Here is a 19,922-nt window from a genome sequence, read left to right on the forward strand (position 1 = left end):
CATTGCCGTTGCTTAGGAGTTATTATTTTCATGTAACGCAGAGCGTCGTAGGAAGTCATTCCTGCCTGTGGCCATCAAACTTTACAACTCCTCCCTTGGAGGGTCAGACACCCTGAGCCAATAGGCTGGTCCTGGACTTATTTACTGGCATAATTTACATATTACTATTTAACTATTTGTGGTTTTATTACTATTTATTATTCATGGTGCAACTGTAACGAAAACCAATTTCCCCCGGGATCAATAAAGTATGACTATGACTAAAAGCTGAAAAGCTGAAGTGAACATGAGGGGGAACGGTGACTATGATCCATATTGTTAGCGTGTTGAGTTTACCATGAGACAAAGCCTGCAGGGACGAGATGTTTTCTGTTGACTAATACACTGTGTGTGGACCCCGCTGGCAATTCTGGTGGTGTGACCCAAGTCGAGAAAAACACCACGCTGCCCACTCCACCAACAACATGGCACAGCCGGACACATAACAGGGGGCTTTACATCTCACAACACTGGATTCAGTGATGAAACCCGGGATTCATGTTGTCGTCCATTATGGTGTTTGTAAATACGAGCGCTCTCCCACAGGAGACGTCACACTGTCACCACCCCCACGCGCCTGACGTCACGCATGGATTCCCCACACCGGCATCTGCCCTCACGTGCGCAGTGCCTTACGTCACACAGGCGCAGCTGTGCTCGAGCTTGGTCGGTTTAACGACTGAGCTACTAATCACGTGAACAGAGGGGTTAGGATCTGCGTTGCTCACATTGGTGTGAAGCAATGTCAATCACTGGTTACACCCAATAGCGGAGGCGGAACAGAACAGAGGGCGTTACTCCCGCTCACTAAACTCCCAGTCAAAACCGAAAAAATCGCAAAATAAATGTCCACTTTTTGATTTATTTCCAATTCCCTCTGAGGGAAACTCGGGGCGTTTCTGAAGCGTCTCCCGCGGCCGGAGTCTGATGTATCGCTGACAGGTAGGAGGAGACTACTCGGCCCGTCGGTTTGATGCCGGGTTGGGAGGGGGGATTTTATTGAAAGGATGAAGATGGTGAGAGAGGCGGTGGACAGGATGTTCGTCCTGGTGGGGACAGGAGGGGCTCATCTGTGGAAATGTCTGAGCCCACGGTGGTGGCGAGCAGAGGGATTCACCATATTGGGGGACAAATACTGGCAGACTGCTGTCCTGCAAGCGGGGCCAATGGTCCGGGCAATGTGACAATTATTTGGTCTTTGTTGAGATTGTACCTGGAACATGATGTAAAATCCCGCTCCCCATACTGACACGGGTTACACAGACCAAAGAACAAACTGCCGGGGGAATTCAGTGGGTCGGGCAGCATCTGTGGAGGAATATGGACCGTCAACATTTCGGGCCGAGACCCTCCCTCTGGACTGAGAGTGAACGGGAAATAGTCAGGGAAAAGAGGTTGGGGTGGGGATGGGGCAAGAGCTGGGGAGTGAGAGGTGGATCCGGGTGAGGCGGAAGGTGGGAAGGTGGAAATAGTGACAGGGGTGGGAGGTGAGTGTTTGGGGCAACACGGGGCTGCAGAAGATGAAAATTAATTCCATAGAGGATTAACAAAGAGGTTAGAGAGTATTTGTTATAGAGAGTGCAATGAAGATTTACCAGACTGATCCCTGGAGTTCTGGGGTCATCAGACGAAGAAAGATCACATGTGATAACCCTTTCATTTAGAGAATCGAGGACTGAGAGGTGAACACATTGAAATGCACAGCATTATTACCGGTTGAACCAGGGATCCCAGTCTCTGAAAAAGGGGGCGGACTGTCTGGGACAGAGATGAGAGGAAATGCCTCCACTCTGAGGGTGGTGAATATTTGTAAATCTCCACCAGAGAGGGCGGGGAAGACTCAGTGATCATCCTCACATAAAACCGAGGCCAGCAGATGTGTGCAGACCGAAAGGATCGAGGAAATGAGGATCAGGCAGAAACGTGGCTGAGATGGGAGTGCAGCTGCCATCTTGTTGATGGTTAGAGGGGCTGAATGGCCACAGATAGAAAAGAGCAGAGAGATCGAATAGATCTGAGAGGTAATCTCAATACACAGAGATAGTGAGTACCTGGAATGAGCTGTTCAGTGTTTGCATTGTTGGTTATCTATCCTCATCGTGTTTGGAAATTCCCTCTCACTGCCATCTGTCTGTGAGTAGCTGGAAATTAAAGAAACACTCAAGATGCTGGAGACCTGAAATCAGCTTAGAAATTGTTTGAAGCTATTCTGACACAGGGTGTTGGAGCTGAAACTTTAACTTTGTTCCTCTCCACGGATATTCTTTATCTGTTGAGTGTTTCTTGTATTTGCCATTTTTTTTAGAATATTTCGTTGGAATGATTTAAGTCTCCTGGGAAATGGACTTGTGTAGGATGCACAATGTAATTCATTCTCTTACAGCACAGAAACAGGATTTTTGGCCCACCTAGTCTGTGCCATTTTCTGCTTGGACCCATCCACGTGCACCCAGACTATAGATGTCAATACCTTCCTCCTCCATGTACCCATACAAACTTATGATTATGAAGACACGTAGTCCTCTTTTATTGTCATTTAGTAAAGCATGCATTAAGAAATGATATTATTTCCTCCAGTGTGATATCACAAAACACAGAACAAACCAAGACTCAAAACACTGACAAAACCCACATAATTCTAATATATAGCTACAAACAGTGTAACAATACCATAACTTGATGAAGAAGTCCATGAGCACAGTAAAGTTCAAAGTTTCTCAAATGTCCCACATCTCACGCAGATGGGAGAAGGAAAAAAACTCTCCCTGCCATGCCGACCACAATCCAACTCTGAGTAATCCGAAAACGTCGAGCTCTGATCAGCTCTTCGACAGCAAGCACTGAGTGCCATCTCTGTCCGAACGATTCAACCTCCTTCTCGGTTGCCAAAAGCAGGCAAGGCCGGGGATTTTGAGGCCTACCCTCCGAAAGATTCCCGACCACACAGTAACGACAGCAGCGAACGAGCATTTCAGAAGTTTCTCCAGATGTTCCTCTGTGCTTTCACGTCCATTCTCCATCAAATCAGAATTGTCCACGGCCCCTATTTAACAGGTACAATACCATTTTTCACCAGAGGGCTGCACACATGCGGTGCGCCGCCATCTTTTCCTCCCACTGTCTTCTCTTCAAAGCTGCAATTGAACCTGCATCACCTCCTGAGTGAAGTAAAAATCACAGCGAGCAGGGTTGTCGGACAGATCGGTTCGGAACACTCCTGGGTACCGGCTTCCAGAGAGAATACACTAACTCTACCACCACCCTCTGCCTTCTCTGTCAGGTCATTTCGGTGTCCACAAAGCCCAGTTCCCCTGGATCTAAGTTCCTGCCAACGTGACCTGGCCTAATTTGGGGAACGTTATCAAAATTCTTACTCAAATCCAGTTGGCACTTCTGCATGAATTTCAGTAAATACTCCCGAATACCTGGAGTGAAGTGAACAGAGAAGAGATAAGCGCAGAATATATGAAAAAGTGAAAAAGACCAAAAAAAATGAAGTTCCATTGGAACAAAGAGATTGAAATTCCGTGTGTGTGTCCTGGGCAGAGCCAACTCTTCCAGTCATCCCCACTCCCCTGCTTTCACCCCATACCCTTTGATGCCCTGGCTAATCAACAACCTATCTATCTCTGTCTTAAATACACCCAATGACTTGACCTCCACAGCTGCTCGTAGCAACAAGTTCCACAGATTCCCCCCCTCCGACTAAAGTGATTTCTCCGCATCTCAGTTCTAAATGGACATCCTCCAATTCTGAAGTCATGCCCTCTTGTCTGAGAATCCCCTACCATGGGAAATTAACTTTGCCATATCTGATATGTTCAGGCCTTTTAACATTTGAAGTGTTTCTATGAGATCCCCCTCATTCTTCTGAACTCCAGGGAATACAGGCCAAGAGCTGCCAGAAGTTCCTCATGCGGTAACCCTTTCATTCCTGGAATCATTCTCAAGAACCTTCTCTGAACACTCTCCAATGTCAGTATATTATTTCTAAAATAAGGATCCCAAAATGCACACAATTATCTGTGTGATCTGATGAGTGTCTTATAGAGCCTCACCATCGCATCCCTGCGCTTATATTCTATACCCCCAGAAATGAATGCCAACATTGTATTTGCCTTTTTCACCAGTGACTTAACCTGGAGATTAACCTTTAGGATATCCTGCACAAGGACTACCAAGTCCATTTGCATCTCTGCCTTTTGAATTCTCTCTCCATCTAAGTAATAGTCTGTCCATTTATTTCTTCCACCAAAGTGCAAGACCATTCACTTCCCAACTTTGTGTTTCATTTGCCACTTCTTTGCCCATTCCACTAAACTATCTAAGTCTCTGTGCAGGATCTCTGTTTCCTCAACACTACCTGCTCCTCCACCTATCGTCGGCAAATTTAGCCACAAATTCACTAATACTGCAGTCCAAATCATTGACATACATCGTAAAAAGCAGCGGTCCCAACACCGACCCCTGTGGAACTCCACTGGTAACCGGCAGCCAGCCAGAATAGTATCCCCTTATGTTTTCTCTGTTTTCTGCCAGCTAACAATGCTCCGCCCACACTAGTAACTTCCCTGTAATTCCACGGCCGCTTATCCTGCTAAGCGGCACTTTGTCAAAGGAATTCTGAAAATCCAAGTATACTATATGTACTGCATCTTCTTTGTCTACCCAGGTTGTAATTTCCTCAAAAAATTGCAGTAGGTTTCTCAGACAAAATTTTCCTTTCAGGAATCCATGCTGGCTTTGGCATATCTTGTCATGTGTCTCAGGTGTTATGTACCCATCGGGTTCATATTTTCTGTGGACTGTCACTCTAAAATGCCAGGAGAATGAGACTGACTTTTGGACACCGTTTGAGGGGAGAGAGAGATGATGGACAATCGATGTTATGGTTTCTCTGCAGCGTGTTTACTTTTTACAAGGACAGTTACAGACACAGAGAAACACATGCTCAGAGTCAAGATGGATTTGATCAATGAAAGACACCAGTGAGTGAGGTCCTGGTTTACACTTTCAGTAGCCCAAAAGGGGTGAGTTGAGATTGATCCTGAGTATTGATAAACAACTCTCACGAGTTTTCTGCCACTAGAACAAGTTTGTGGGAAGAAAAGAGAGGAGAGATAAGTTTGAAACAGAAGAAACCTAGTGACAAAGAGATCACTGTTTGGACTCTCTGTTGGAGTTATTTCATATGTCGTGGAACTGGATAAGTGGCTATCACGTTGTGTGTTTAGGGTAACCTTGTGGAATCTACCAGTGTATTGACCCTTGCCTGGGTGATGGTTCCCGTGAAGAGGGACCCCTTAGTGATAAGCTACTGTTGGTGATAATCCATACATGGATTCTGTTTGAGTATCCTGTGGCCACCACTTTGGAGCGACCTGTAACTGAATTCAGGTGTAGTACCACTTGTGTTGAAAGGATATTGGTTGAAGATCACTGTCGCTGATACTTCATGTGTGGAGTGGAGAACTTCAGAGATGAAACCTACAGCCCTTGTTATTCGGTATTGCTATTGTAGAATCTGTGAAATATCGATGTAATTGCCTTCTCGCAACATTCGCCTTTTGGATTACAAATTTCTCTCATTAATTAACCTGAACATTGAACTGAACTATGTTACATTCCATCGTAAGACTGTATCCCTTACCACCTAAGCTTGAAGTTTGTGTTTTATATTTCCACACCTATACGTGCATAATCTCTGCTAACCTCACAACACGCTGGAAGAACTCAGCAGGTTGGGCAGCATCCGTGGAAAAGATCGGTCGACATTTCAGGCAAGGTTCCGACCCGAAACATCGACCGATCTTTTCCACGGATGCTGCCCAACCTGCTGAGTTCCTCCAGCGTGTTATGAGTGTTGCTTTGACCCCAGCATCTGCAGATTATTTTGTGTCTCTGCCAACCTGTTTGATTTATCTGGTTTTATGTTACTTTATTGCGTAGTTACTAATAAAATAGAATTAATTAACAGCAAAAACATGCTCCAGGTGTGTTCCATTTCTGCTGGTTCTTAAACCCGTTATGGGGTATGTAACAAAATTTGGCTCCCCGGCAGGGAATTGAACCCTGGTCTCCCGCATGACAGGCAGGGATACTAACCACTATACTACCATCGCCTTTGTCTTTCTGCTTCTTCAGCTTCAAGCTGATTCCAACAACTTCCCAATCACTGATGCCAGGCTAATAGGACTATAGCTTCCTTTCTTCTGCCTCCCACCCTTCTTAAATTGCAGATGACATTTGCAATTTACCAGTCATCTGATACAATGCTACAATCTGTCAATTCTTGAAAGATCATTGTTAATGCCTCAGCAATCTCTCCAGTTACTTCCTTCAGAATCTGAGGGTGCATTATATCAGGTCCAGGAAATTTATCTGCACTCAGACCATTAAGCTTCCTGAGCACCTTCTTAGTTGTAATTTTCACTGCACAAACTTCATTTCGCTGACACTCTTGAATATCTGATATACTGCAGACGAATTCCACTGTGAAGACTGATGCAAACTACTCATTCAGTTCCACTGCCATCTCTGCATCCCTCATTACAATACCTCCAGCGTTATTTTGTATTGGTCCTATATCTGCACTTGACTCTCTTTTACCCTTTATATACTTAAAAAAAGCTTTTAATATCTTCTTTGATATTAGTCACCAGCTTCCTCTCATAATTCATCTTTTCCTTCATAGTGACCTTCCTAGATTTCTTCTGCAAGTTTTTAAAAGTTCCCCAGTCCTCTATCTTCCCACTAGCTGTGGCTTCCTTGTATGCCCTCTCTTTTACTTTTACTTCAGTTCTGACTTCACTTGTCAGCCACGGTAGTGTCCTTCTTCCCTTTGAAAATTTCTTCTTATTTGGAAAAATATCTGTCTTTCACTTCTCTCATTTTTCACAGAAACTCCAGCCATTGCTGCACTGTTGACCTTCCTGCAAATTTCCCTTTCCAGTCAACTTCTGCCAGTTCCCCTCTTATACAATTATAGTTTCCTTTATTCCACTGAAATACTGACACATTGGATTTTACTTTTCCCTCTCAGCTTTCAATGTGAACTTGATCATATTGTGATCAGTGTTCCCTAAGTGTTCCTTAGCCTTAAGCTCTCTTATCACCTCCACATCATTGCACAACACCCAATCCAGCACAGCCAATCTCCAAGTGGGCTCAACAACAGGCTATTCTAAAAAGCCATCCTTTAGACATTCAACAAATTCTCTCTCTCCGGTCCAGTACTGACCTGGTTTTCCCAAATCCACTTTTTGTTAAAATCCCCAACGATTATCATGACATTGCCTTTCTGACACGCCTTTTCTATCTCTTGCTAAATTTGCAATCCACATCCCGGCCGCTGTTTGTAGGCCTGTATACAACAGTCATTCGGGTCGTTTTATCCTTGCCATTTCCTAATTCAACCTATGGAGACGCTACTCCTTCCAATCCTATGTCATTTCTTTCCAATCATTTAATATTATTTCTTGTACACAGGGCCACACCACTTCATTTGCCTACTAACCTATCTTACTGATACACCTTATATCCTTGGACGTTCAGCTCCCAATGACAGCCATTCTTTAGCTAAGTTTCACAAATGGCCACAATGTCATATTTGCCAAACTGTAGCTGAATTTCAAGATCATCTGTTTTATTCCTTATGCTGCGTGCATTCAAATACAACACTCTCAGTCCAGTATTTGTTGCTTTTTGTTTTAATTGTACCACGACTCTATTGCCCTGTAACTCATGTCACTGACTTTGGTTGAGCTTTATCTCCTGCCTGTTCTTTCGATGATCTCTGTTGCAAGCTTTCTTTGATTTATTTCTGTTTTCCCCTTTCTCAGCCCAATCACTGTGGTTCCCATCCCCCTGCCAAATTCGTTTAAATTCTCACTAACAGTTTTATTAAATGTTCCCACTAGGATATTGGACACCTTTGGGTTCAGATGTAACCCGTCCTTTTTGTACCGGTTGTACCTCCCCCGGAAGAGGCCCCAATGATCCAGGAATCTGAACCCCCGCCCCCTACGCCAGTCTCTCAGCCGCACATTAATACACGTGATCATATCTATTCCTTCATCGCTAGCACGTGGCGCAGGCAGCAATCCTGAGATTACTACCCCAGGGGTCTACAGGGGTCTGTGTTGGCAACGTTTCTGTTTACGTTCTATGTCAGTGCATCGGATGACAGTATTGATGGCCCTGTGGCCAAATTTATGCACGTAGTTGAATATTGAAAGACCTGGATAGAAAGGTTGTGGAGGGCTATGGGATCTGGTTATCACAATGCCATAAATACAACTTAAATATACGAACGATAGGCTTGCTCCACAGCTTGAGATTCTAAATTGGAGAAGGGCGCTTTATTAACAAAATCTTCACAGCCCACAGTGACTGTGCACTGATCCCAGCAACGGAACTCACCACTGCAGCCCCACAGTGCACTATGTACTGATTGGAAAGCTACGAAATTGCATGTGAATAGCCTCCCCTCTCCCATCTCCACTGTTCCTGCGTCACCAGCAGACTGGAACATCTCACATCTCGCTGCCCCGCCAGGCCATTAAACTGTGAACAACTGTGGTCAGGGACTGATCTCTGGGTTACTCCAAACGCTACCTCCTTCCAGTCTGAAACAACCCGCTCATTCAGCCACACACTACCAGCAGTTTATCGATCTCCAACCAAAATGTCTAATAACCTACTCCTGATGTTCAATACTATTTCTGACTCTGAGTTTACCACCGTCAAATGCCAGGAGGGACATAATAATCAGAAAGTCTCTAGTCGCAGCCGTGCAAATAAAATGTGATCTTAGTGGGTGTGTGGCGCATGTTCAGAATGCAAAGGAGACAGGCAAACAAACTGAGCCAAGTCACAGACTGATGAAGGGGAGAAATGATCCATTTTGATACAGAGAGGGAAGCAGAGAGTTTGATATTGTGCCTGATGCCGGAACTTTGGCCAGTTAGAAGGTGAAGTCTTGTTGCACCAAATTGTTTTGAGCTGTGACAGTGTTTTTATCAGAAGGCACCATGGAGACTAAACTATCTGAGTTGAAATGTTGTCCTTCACGCACTGACGTGCTTTGTAAACTTTTAACAGTGTAACAAAGTCAAAAGATTTGTGTATGGGAATCACAAACACAACAGCACGTTAGTTCCGCTGTATCTGTCAGTTCACCAGTGCTTGAATGTGGAGGCGGAAATGCTGGAGAAGACAGCGCCCCACTCGCTACAAGGAGAGCCCAATCACGTCTCCATGTCTGTGATCTGACTGGATACATTGCCGTGGCGTTGATAGCAGTGTGATGTCATTCACCGGCTCTCATTTTGGAAGGGATTCAGTCGGCCATCGCAGATACACTAACAGCTTCGCACTGGGAAGCGGCCATTCACCTGCTCCGTGTGTGCGAAGAGACTCATTCAGTTAACCCACCTTGTGATGCTTCGGTGTTCACAATAAATAGAGACCATATTTCTGTCCAGAGTGAGCAAAGAGTTTTACTCAATCATTCCATCTGCTGCTGCACCAGCAACTTCACATCGGATAGGAAGTTCAAATCAGCTCTGTGTTAAATGCTTAATGATCATGGTGACTGGAGGCAGCTGCAGGTTCTTGAGGGACTGTTACTGTCAGAATTTGCAGTTCTTGCAGCTGCTCATCGCACCCAGGACTGAACCCTAGTCACTGAGCATTGAGAAGTCCATTCTGCTGTTGTTAGCCTTAAACTACACTGGTGTTTAATATTGTGGAGCTGTGAAAGATAAATCAATTCTGTATCTAATCCCGTGTCTCAGGTACTTACTGTCTCTACCACACTCAATGTACACTAGAGAGGCCACTCGGCCCATCTTGTCCCTGCCCATGTTTCTGTTCCATATCAGTATATCAAAATTTATCCCTCCTGTTCCCCTCTCACTCTCCCTGTGATGACAGGTTGCAACTAGTCACCACTCCGTGGGATAGGAGATTTCCCTTGAATTTCATAGAATCATAGAAATCTACAGCACATTACAGACCCTTTGGCCCACAATGTTGTGCCGACCATGTAACTTACTCTAGAATTGCTGAGAATTACCCTACCACATAGCCCTCTATTTTCCTAAGCTCCATGTACCTGTCTAAGAGTCTCTTAAAAGACCCTATTGTATCTGCCTCTACCACCATCGCTGGCAGTGCATTTCAAACACACACCACTCTTTGTTGAAAAAAAACTTCTCTCTGACATCTCCACTGTACCTACTTCCAAGCAACTTAAACCTATGCCCCCCTTGTGTTAGCCATTTCAACCCTGGGAAAAAGCCTCTGGCTATCCACACGACCAATGCCTCTCACCATCTTGTATGTCTGCATGAATTTCCTGCATGATTTTCTCCAGGCCGAATAAGACGATGAGCTCTCTATGGTTTTGATGTTCTTCAGGGCTCCAGACGAATGTGGCTAACTCCTTCCCTGCTCTTTTCAACATTTTGGGTCATTTTCAACAATTTCAAAGGACTATGCCTCAGACAGCTGGGTTGTTGCAAATACGAGGAAATCTGCAGATGCTGGAATTTCAAGCAACACACATAAAAGTTGCTGCCGAACGCAGCAGGCCAGGCAGCATCTCTAGGAAGAGGCACAGTCGACCTTTCCGGCTGAGTCCTGACAAAGGGACTCCACCCAAAATGTCGACTGTACCTCTTCCTAGAGATGCTGCCTGGCCTGCTGCGTTCACCAGCAACTTTTGTGTGTGGGTTGTTGCAATGCACTCTAAAGTCTGACAGCACACTAGTTGAGTTAATCTTCGATGGAGCAGAGTCAGAAACCAGAGTTATCAGCCTGAGTCAGGGTTTTGGGGCTCCAGAAAGAGATGGGGTCTAGAGTTTACAAGGAGCAGGAAAAGGAATCAGACCAGCAGGATGTGGCTACAAATGAAAGGTCAGAAACATCTTGAAACTGATTGATCGCAAAAAAAGGTGATAAATATCTGCAAAACACTGGTGGAAATCAACAGATCAGGGAGCAAATGTGGAGAGGAATAAATAGACAACGTTTAGGCAGAGCACCTTCAGAATGCCTAAACTGTGTACTCCTCTGCTTAGCTGCTGCCTGAGCTGCAGAATTCCTCCAGAATTTTGTGTGTATGCGTCTACATTTCCAGCAACAGCAAAATCTCTTGTGTTTTATATCTGCATTTGTGTTCTACTTTGGCATTAGACAAGCGGAAAGTTTGCTGATATTAAGTGCATTGCTTATGGGAGCTGGTTTCTGCGTTAAAACAGCTGCTGAGTTTTCTATACAAAAAAAAAACAGAGGTACGGACATGGAACCGTTGCTTGCAGAAACTTTTAATGGCACAGTGATTACCCCTAAAGCTCTGCAAAACGACTTTCCCCGTCGCTGAGGCAGCGATCGAATGCGCAGGCGTCAGGATTGCGGGTGTTATCGAATATCGCGCATGCGCGCAGCACTCAAAAGCCCTCAAGAAATCGCGACCAGGTAAGCAATAGGAATTTTGCAGATGCTGGAAATTCAAGCAACACACATCAAAGTTGCTGGTGAACGCAGGCCAGGCAGCATCTCTAGGAAGAGGTACAGTCGACATTTCGGGTGGAGTCCCTTTGTCAGGACTCAGCCGGAAACGTCGACTGTGCCTCTTCCTAGAGATGCTGCCTGGCCTGCTGCGTTCACCAGCAACTTTGATGTGCGTCCAGGTAAGGGAGGGTTTGCGAGTGAGGATTTTCAAAACTGGCTTCGGGACAATTGCTGTGTGCTCCTGACACCGTGGCCGGAAATCCCGGGACAGTCCTACTCTCGTCCCTCTCTCTCAGCCCTACGATCGGTACACGGGCCCCGGGGAGATTCCGGCTGATAAGAGAATGGGAACTGATGGATCTCCCAGACAGAGCTGAGCTCCAGCTATCTAAATGCAAGGATTTTTGGAAATCTGACTTTTTAAAGCATCATTTAGCAAGGAAATCACATATGGACGGTGTGCAAAAGCTCTGGTGAGAAAATCCTTCATTACCCACTACAGGCCTGCTACATAGGTTGTGTGAGAGAGCAAATGAACTCGATCAAACCCAGAGGAGATAGAAACATAGAAAATAGGTGCAGGAGTAGGCCATTCGGCCCTTCGAGCCTGCTCCGCCATTCAGTATGATCATGGCTGATCATCCAACTCAAAACCCTGTACCAGCCTTCCCTCCATACCCCCTGATCCCTTTAACCACAAGGGCCAAAGATCAAAGTTCTTATCGACAGTGATTTGCTAGCTGTTACTAAGAATACCTCTCTGTATAAAATTCACTGTGCGCATGTTGTCACTGGGTAAAAAAAATGGACAATATGTGCACAGTGGTCAAATTAGAGGGGACATGGGTGGGAAGGTGGGGAGACCTCCAGTGTCCCTGATGCCCTCACCTACAAGATGTGCATCCAGCTGCAGCTTGTAACTCTGCATTTTAAGGAGTTAGAACTTGAAATGGATGAATTCCAGATAATCCAAGAGTTGGAGGGGTTGATAGATATGACATGAAGAGAGGTGAGTTACACCCAAGGCACAGGACACAAGAAACTGGGTGAGTGGAAGGATAATGAGGTTAAATAGCAATCGCAGAGTACTCTTGTGGCCGTCCCACAGAACAACAGGTGGACCACTGTAGAAACTGTTGGAGGGGATTACCTGGCAGAGGAAAGTCAAAGGGGTGACAGGGGATTTGTTAGTTAGGGGAACAGAACAAGATGGGACTAATACTCTAGTGGTAAGGCTTATGTTACGCCTCCATCTAAATGTGCAATGTGTAATTTATAGTAATTTATAATAAATTGTTTGTACATAGGACAGTCAATATAACATAGAAATCAATTAATCAGTCTGGTGGACTGGTAGATCATGTCCTGGAACCTATTGGTCCTTTTGCTGTATTACCGTTTCCAGGATGGTAGCAACAGAAATAGTTTGTGATTGCGGTGTCTCTGTAACTGTCCTGTATAGTGGGAAGTTCGCATCTACAGATGTGCTGGGCTGTCGGCACCACTCTCTGCAGGGTCCAGTGATTAAGGGAAGTACAGTTCCCATACCAGGCAGTGATGCAGCCAGTCAGGATGATCTCAATTGTGTCTCTGTAGAAAGTTCTTGGGATTAGGGGCCCCATCCCAAACTTCTTCAACCGCCTGAGGTGAAAGAGGTGCTGTTGTGCTTTTTTCACAACACAGCCGGCATGTACAGACCATGTGAGATCCTTGGTGATGTTTATGCCGAGTTACTTTAAGCTGTTCACCCTCTCAACCTCAGAACCATTGATGTCAGTAGGGGTTAGCCTGTCTCCATTTCTCCTGTCATCCACAATCAGCTCCTTTGTTTTTGTGACAATGAGGGAGAGCTTGTTTTCTTGACCCCAAATGGTTGAGCATGGTGTGATGAATGTTCTGAGCTGTGTATATCACAATGCAAGGAGCATCATAGGAAAGCCAGGTGAGTTCAGGACAGGGAATTATGATATCGTAGCCATTATTGGGACTTGGTTGCACCCAACAGTCTGAGGGATTTAGAGGAAAAAATTTGTAGAGAGATTGCAGACAATGCCAAGAAACAAAGGTTGATTCAGTAAGTGATTTTAACTTTCCATATATTGACTGGGACTCCCATACTGTAAAAGGACTAGATGGGGTAAAGTTTGGCAAATGTACCCTGAATCAGTACGTAGAATTCCTGATTTAGAAGTGTGCAATAAGTGTTAGGAAATGATCTAGGGCTGGTGACAGAAATTAGTGATGAGACTCATGAGATTCAAAGTAAATATGGAAAAAGAGAGGTCTGGATCACAGGTTGAGATTCTAAATTGGAGAAAGGTCAATTTTGATGGTATCAGAAAGGATCTGACAAGTGTGGTTTGGGACAGGCTGCTTTCTGGGAAAGCAGTACTTGGTAAGTGGGAGGACTTCAGAAGTGAAATTTTGAGGGTGTCTGGTTTGCGTGTGCCTGCCAAAATAAAAGTTGAAAGGTAACTGGTGCAGGGTATCTTAGTCTTCAAGTGATATTGAGGCCCCAGATATTTTGTTCCTCTAAATGCCTCAGACTGTTGGGTGCTACCAAGACTCATTAATCACTACAATGTCATAATTTCATGCCCTGAGCTCATCTGACTTTTTTTTGTCATCCTATGTTGGTTTCTTAAAGCTTCTCAATAGTTTTTGCTCTTTTGTTTGCTCTCTCTTTGGCTTTTATGTTGGCTTTGGTTTCTCATTTCAGCCACTGTTGTGTCCTCCTGCCTTTCCAATGCTTCTACTTCTTTGGGATGTATTGATCACCTAGCTCCCGAATTGCTTCCAGAAACTCAAGCCATTGCTGCTCTGTTGTCACTCCTACCTTTTCTCTTCCAAACAAGTTTGGCCAGCTTCTCTGTCATAGGAACATAGAGAGAAGTTCAGGATGGAAACAGGCTATTTGGTCCAACTAGTCAATGCCGAAAAAAAATTTAAGCTGTCTAATACAGCTACCTGCAGCGGGACCATTGCCCTCCATACCCCTACCATCCAGGCTCCCATCCAAACTTCTTTTAAATGGTGAAACCCAGCTCAAATTCAACACTTGTGCTGGCATCTCATTCCACACTCTCACAACCATTTCAGTAAACAGCTTTTCCAAATGTTCCCATTAAATTTTCACCTTCCCCACTTAACCATGACCTCTGGTTGTCATCCCACCCAACCTCAGTGGAAAAAGCTGCTTGCATTTACCCTGCCTATACCTTCATAATTTTGTATACATCTAACAAATCCTCAAGGCAATGTATAATTTCCTTGTTTATGTTTAGAGCCATTTTTAGTTGTACAAGATGAGGATGATGTACAATGTACAAGATGTACATTGATCGTGTGGAGAGCCGGAGGTTTCTTCCCAGGATTGAAGTGGCTAACACGAGAGGACATAGTTTTAAGGTGCTTGGAGATAGATACCGAGGAGTCAGGGGTAAGTTTTTCACCAATAGACTGGTGGCTGCGTGGAATACACTGCCAGCTATTTGCATGAGAGTGTTTCAGTGAGTGTGGGGCCAGAAACCCGTGCAGCTCATTGGGAACAGGGAATAATACTGATGGAGGGAATCAAACTGAGCCAGGTCACAGATTGGAGATGGTAGAAATGCCCCATTCTTATAGAGACAGGAAGAGCATCAGAGAGCTTGATGGTCATTCCAGATACCAGCACTGTGCCCCGTTAGAAGATAATTTCTCTCTGCAACTTGGATTGAACTTTACTGTAACAGTGTGATGCCAGATCACACCTTGATAACTCAAGTGATCTCATCTGAAATGTTGTCCTACACCCACTGATAGATTTTGTAAAACTCATTACAGGTTAAAAATGACGAGGAATTTGTCTACAGGAATCTTGATCACAACACACCAGTTTTGCTGTCTCTGTCCAGATATTTAAGAAGTGGAACAAAGGGATCAGTCGATCATCCTTCCTGATCAGACTGTGGGGAGGGATTCACTCAATCATCTGACTGACTGGCATACCCGTCATTTTACACAGGGGAACCCAATCATCTGCTCAGACAGTGGGAGTGGATTCAGTCGGTCATTTCACCTGAAGTTACATCATCAGGTTCACACTGGGACAAGGCCATTCACCTGTTCTGTGGGTGATAAAGGATTCAGTCAGTCTTCCCACCTGTGGACACCAGTCAGTTCACAGTGGGCGGAGGCTGGTCATCTGCTGAATTTGTGGGGAAGAATTCACTCGGTCATTTGACCAAATGGCTCACCGGCGAGTTCACAACGGGGAGCAGCTGTTCACCTGCTTGGACTGTGGGAAGGGATTCACCTCCTCATCTAAACTGAAGATACATCAGCGAGTTCACACTGGAGAGAAGCCGTTCGCCTGCTCGGACTGTGGGAAGGGATTCACTCGGTCATCCAACCTAATGGCACACCAGTCGGTTCACACCACTGAGCGGCCGTTCACCTGCTCGGACTGTGGGAAGGGATTTACTTGCTCATCCCAACTGAAAGTACATCAGCGAGTTCACACTGGGGAGAGGCCGTTCACCTGCTTGAATTGTGGGAAGGGATTCACTAAATCATCTCACCTACTGAGACACCAGTCAGTTCACACTGGGGAGTGGCCATTCACCTGCTCTGTCTGTGGGAAGGGATTCACTGAATCATCTTCCCTACAGAGACACCAGTCAGTACACACTGGGAAGTGGCAGTTTACCTGCTCAGACTGTGGAAAGGGATTCAATCGGTCATCTCACCTAGTGACACACCAGTCAGCCCACACAGGGAAATGGCCGTTCACCTGCTCAGTCTGTGGGAAGGGATTCATTTTGTCATCTCAACTGCAGGTACATCAGCGAGTTCACACTGGGGAGAGGCCGTTCACCTGCTCAGACTGTGGGAAGGGATTCACTTGCTCATCTCATCTGAAGGTACACCAGCGAGTTCACACTGGGGAGAGGCCATTCACCTGCTCAGACTGTGGGAAGGGTTTCACTTTGTCATCTCAACTGAAGGTACATCAGCGAGTTCACACTGGGGAGAGGCCATTCACCTGCTCAGACTGTGGGAAACGATTCACTCAGTCATCTCAACTGAAGGTACATCAGCGAGTTCACACTGGGGAGAGGCCGTTCAACTGCTTAGACTGTGGGAAGGGATTCACCTCATCATCTCAACTGAAGGTACATCAGCGAGTTCACACTGGGGAGAGGCCGTTCACCTGCTCAAAGTGTGCAAAAGGATTCACTCAGTCATTTCAACTGAAGGTACATCAGCGAGTTCACACTGGGGAGAGGCCGTTCACCTGGTCAGTGTGTGAGAAGGGATTCACTCGGTCACCTCAACTACAGAGACGCCAGCGAGTTCACACCAGGTAGAGGCCGATCACCTGCATGCTGGATATTTGTCCATCACCATTGCTGAATGCAATTTTGAGAGTGACTGTCAGTGCTGAACTCTGCAATTATTGGTGCTGTTCACAAAGCCCAGTTCTGCACCCTGGTCACTAGGCATGGGAGGAGTTTCTTCTGCTGGATATTCACCTTTAATGGGACTGGAGTTTAATATTCAACCAGACAAAGAAATCAGTTCTATTTTAAACTCTGTCTCTGGTACTTTGTGAATTTATAACACATTTAGTGTACAGTAGAGAATCAACTCAGGCCGGCTGGACCCTGCCAGTGATTCTGTTCCACGAAAGTCCTTTTAAATCCTCCCCTGTGTTCCCCTCTCGCTCTCCCTGTGGTGATGGGTTCCAAACAGTCACCACTCTGGGTGAAGAGGTTTCCCTTGAATGTTCTGCACACTGAAGAAGTCAATATGACTGCAGTTCTGTCTGAGATGTTCTTTGCCCCTCAGATCTCTGGGCTAAGGAAGAATGGCTTTATCTATTGAGGGAGTTGTTCCTGCTTGTTTATCCTGTAATATTATATCTGATGGTTATTATGGATTGTCCTATCTGAAATAATGTATTGATTATCAAGTAATTTGTTAGATTTTGACTCTAAAACTGGATCAGGCTTGAATTTATGGTGCCTTTATGAAGTGTTGGAGGGCATTCTTGAGTTTGTATTTTAAAGCAAGATTTTGGTGAATGATATTTGCCACTAGATTGTACCTTTGTAAGTAATCAGATTGAGTTAAACTGCTGCAGGATCCTGCAATGTGTTGAATTGTGTCTGGTTTCTCTTGGCATTTTCTGTACTTAACTGTCTTGCTTGTTTGTATTTCATGTATTTTTGATCTTATTTCCTTTTGTTAACCACTTTGTCCAGTATCTCTGCAAGGAATCCCTCTGTTTCTGAGAAGAGGTCTCCAACTCTCAGTCAGGTGCTCGATGCTTCCTTGTCACCATCTCGTCTGCTCAGATCATTAGGATGTCTCCCATGGAGGGTCATACTCATTCCACTGGTTAATGTTTTCTTCCATAGTGATGATTCATTTTTCTGAGTTAGCCTCTCATTTAAGTTTTCTGGTATGTATTTATTATCACGAGTGCATGTACACTCATGGAGTGCTGAATTTTGTTCATTTTTGATGAAAATATATACTTACAAATTTTATCTGACTGTTGTGTGATTACTTTTTTTCATGTGTGTTATTTCTCTTCCTCCTTCTGTCCAAGGTTATGTTAATTTAAGTGGGTTTGAGTGTAAATAGTCTTTTCTAAAGTTCTTATTTATCTTTGTAAAATTTACTGATTGAAATGGGACCAAGATATTTTTATTTAAAAAAAGATGTCAGTAATGGTATTGATGAAAATATTTATTGCCTTTGTATTTCTTAAGTATTGTGCTCTGTTTGGCCATTTTTTTTTAAACTTGAACTAAATTTTGTCAAAGGTTTTCCCTGTGTTGCACTACTTTCTATTTTCTTTGTTTGCTGATATCCCAGATACATGGGTATCAAGATTCCCGATGAAGGGTCTTGACCCGAAATGATGATTCCCATCCATAGATGCTGCCTGACATGCTGAGTTCCTCCAGCACTTCCTGTGTGTAGTTCTCTAGATTTCTAGCATCTGCAGGTCCCCTCGTTTCCCAGATACTTATATTTCTTGAAAGAACAAGCTGGTAGTGGGGTTGTGTGGCTCTGTTGGTAAAGTATTAAATTAAATCATTAGAAAGAGGTGGCATAGGGTTGGAAGGTGTAGAATCTGTGGGTAGAGTTAAAGAACAGCAAATGTAAAATGTAAAGGTGGGCACATGGCCAAGTGGTTAAGGCATTGGACTAGCTACCTGAAGGTCGTGAGTTCGAGCCCCAGCCGAGGGAACGTGTTGTGTCCTTAAGCAAGGTACTTAATCACACATTGCTCTGCGACGACACTGGTGCCAAGCTGTATGGGTCCTAATGCCCTTCCCTTGAACAACATTGGTGTCGTGGAGAGGGGAGACTTGCAGCATGGGCAGCTGCTGGTCTTCCATACAACCTTGCCCAGGCCTGTGCCCTGGAGAGTGAAGACTTTCCAGGTGCAGATCCATGGTCTCGCAAGACTAACGGATGCCTTTACTTTACTAAGTGTAAAAAAAATCCCTGATGGGAATTGTATAGAGGCCAACAAACAGTATGTGGTCCACAAATTAAAATGGGAGATATAAAATGTATGCCAAAAGGGCAATGATAGAATAGTCATGGGGAATTGTTATGCAGGTGATTAGGAAAATTAAGATGGTGTTGGTCTCGAGGAGGAATTCCTAGAATGCCTACAAGATGCTTTTTTAGAGCAGCTTGTGGTTGAGCCCACTTGGGGATCAGCTATTCTGGATTGGATGTTGTAAGGAACTGGAATTAAGTAGGTCATTTAAGTTCAAAGAACCCTTAGGGGCAAGTGATCTTAATATGATCGAATTCACCCTGACATTAGAGACGGAGAAGCTAAGGTCAGATGTGGAATAAAGAGAATTAGAGAGGCATGAGAGGAAAAATTGGTCAAAATTGATTTGAAAAGAACTCGGGCAGGGATGAAAACAGAGCAGCAATGGCTGGAATTTCTGGAAGCAATTCGGAAGGCACAGGATATAGACATCACAAAGAAGAGGTAGTATTCTAAAGGTAAGGTGACAAAACCATCGCTGATAAGAGAAACCAAAGACAACATAAAAACTAAAGAGAGGGCATAGAGCAAAAATTACTAGGAAGTTACAGGATTGGGAAGCTTATAAAAACCAACAGAATGCAACTAAAATAATTAAGGAAAAGATGGAATACATAGCTGAGCTAGCCAATAATATTAAAGAGGATACCAAATTTTGCTTCAGGTACATAGAGTGTAAAAAAGAGGTGGAAGTGGATATCAAACCACTGAAGAAATGATGCTGGAGAGGTAGTAATGGGGTGGGGGTGCAAGGTGATGGCAACTGAACCGAATAAGTATTGTACATCACTCTGATCTG

General features: G+C 44.6%; 1 protein-coding gene across 3 annotated transcripts; it reads left to right on the forward strand.

Annotated features, from left to right (window-relative positions):
• The first annotated feature begins 964 nt into the window (after nucleotides 1–964).
• LOC140196930 (uncharacterized) lies at nucleotides 965–18,092 on the forward strand. 3 transcript variants are annotated; one of them, XM_072256873.1, is made up of 3 exons: nucleotides 11,470–11,520; nucleotides 14,841–14,995; nucleotides 15,382–18,092. In XM_072256873.1, the coding sequence occupies exon 3, from the start codon at nucleotides 15,786–15,788 to the stop codon at nucleotides 16,905–16,907; it is 1,122 nt and encodes a 373-aa protein (XP_072112974.1). In that variant the 5' UTR covers nucleotides 11,470–11,520; nucleotides 14,841–14,995; nucleotides 15,382–15,785; the 3' UTR covers nucleotides 16,908–18,092. The 3 variants fall into 3 exon arrangements, with proteins under 3 accessions (XP_072112976.1, XP_072112974.1, XP_072112975.1); XM_072256875.1 differs by lacking the exons at nucleotides 11,470–11,520; nucleotides 14,841–14,995 and adding an exon at nucleotides 965–981; XM_072256874.1 differs by lacking the exon at nucleotides 14,841–14,995 and having other exon boundaries at nucleotides 11,483–11,520.
• The last annotated feature ends 1,830 nt before the right edge of the window (nucleotides 18,093–19,922 follow it).

This window comes from Mobula birostris, chromosome 4 (assembly GCF_030028105.1).
Source record: "Mobula birostris isolate sMobBir1 chromosome 4, sMobBir1.hap1, whole genome shotgun sequence".
NCBI lineage: Eukaryota > Metazoa > Chordata > Chondrichthyes > Myliobatiformes > Myliobatidae > Mobula > Mobula birostris.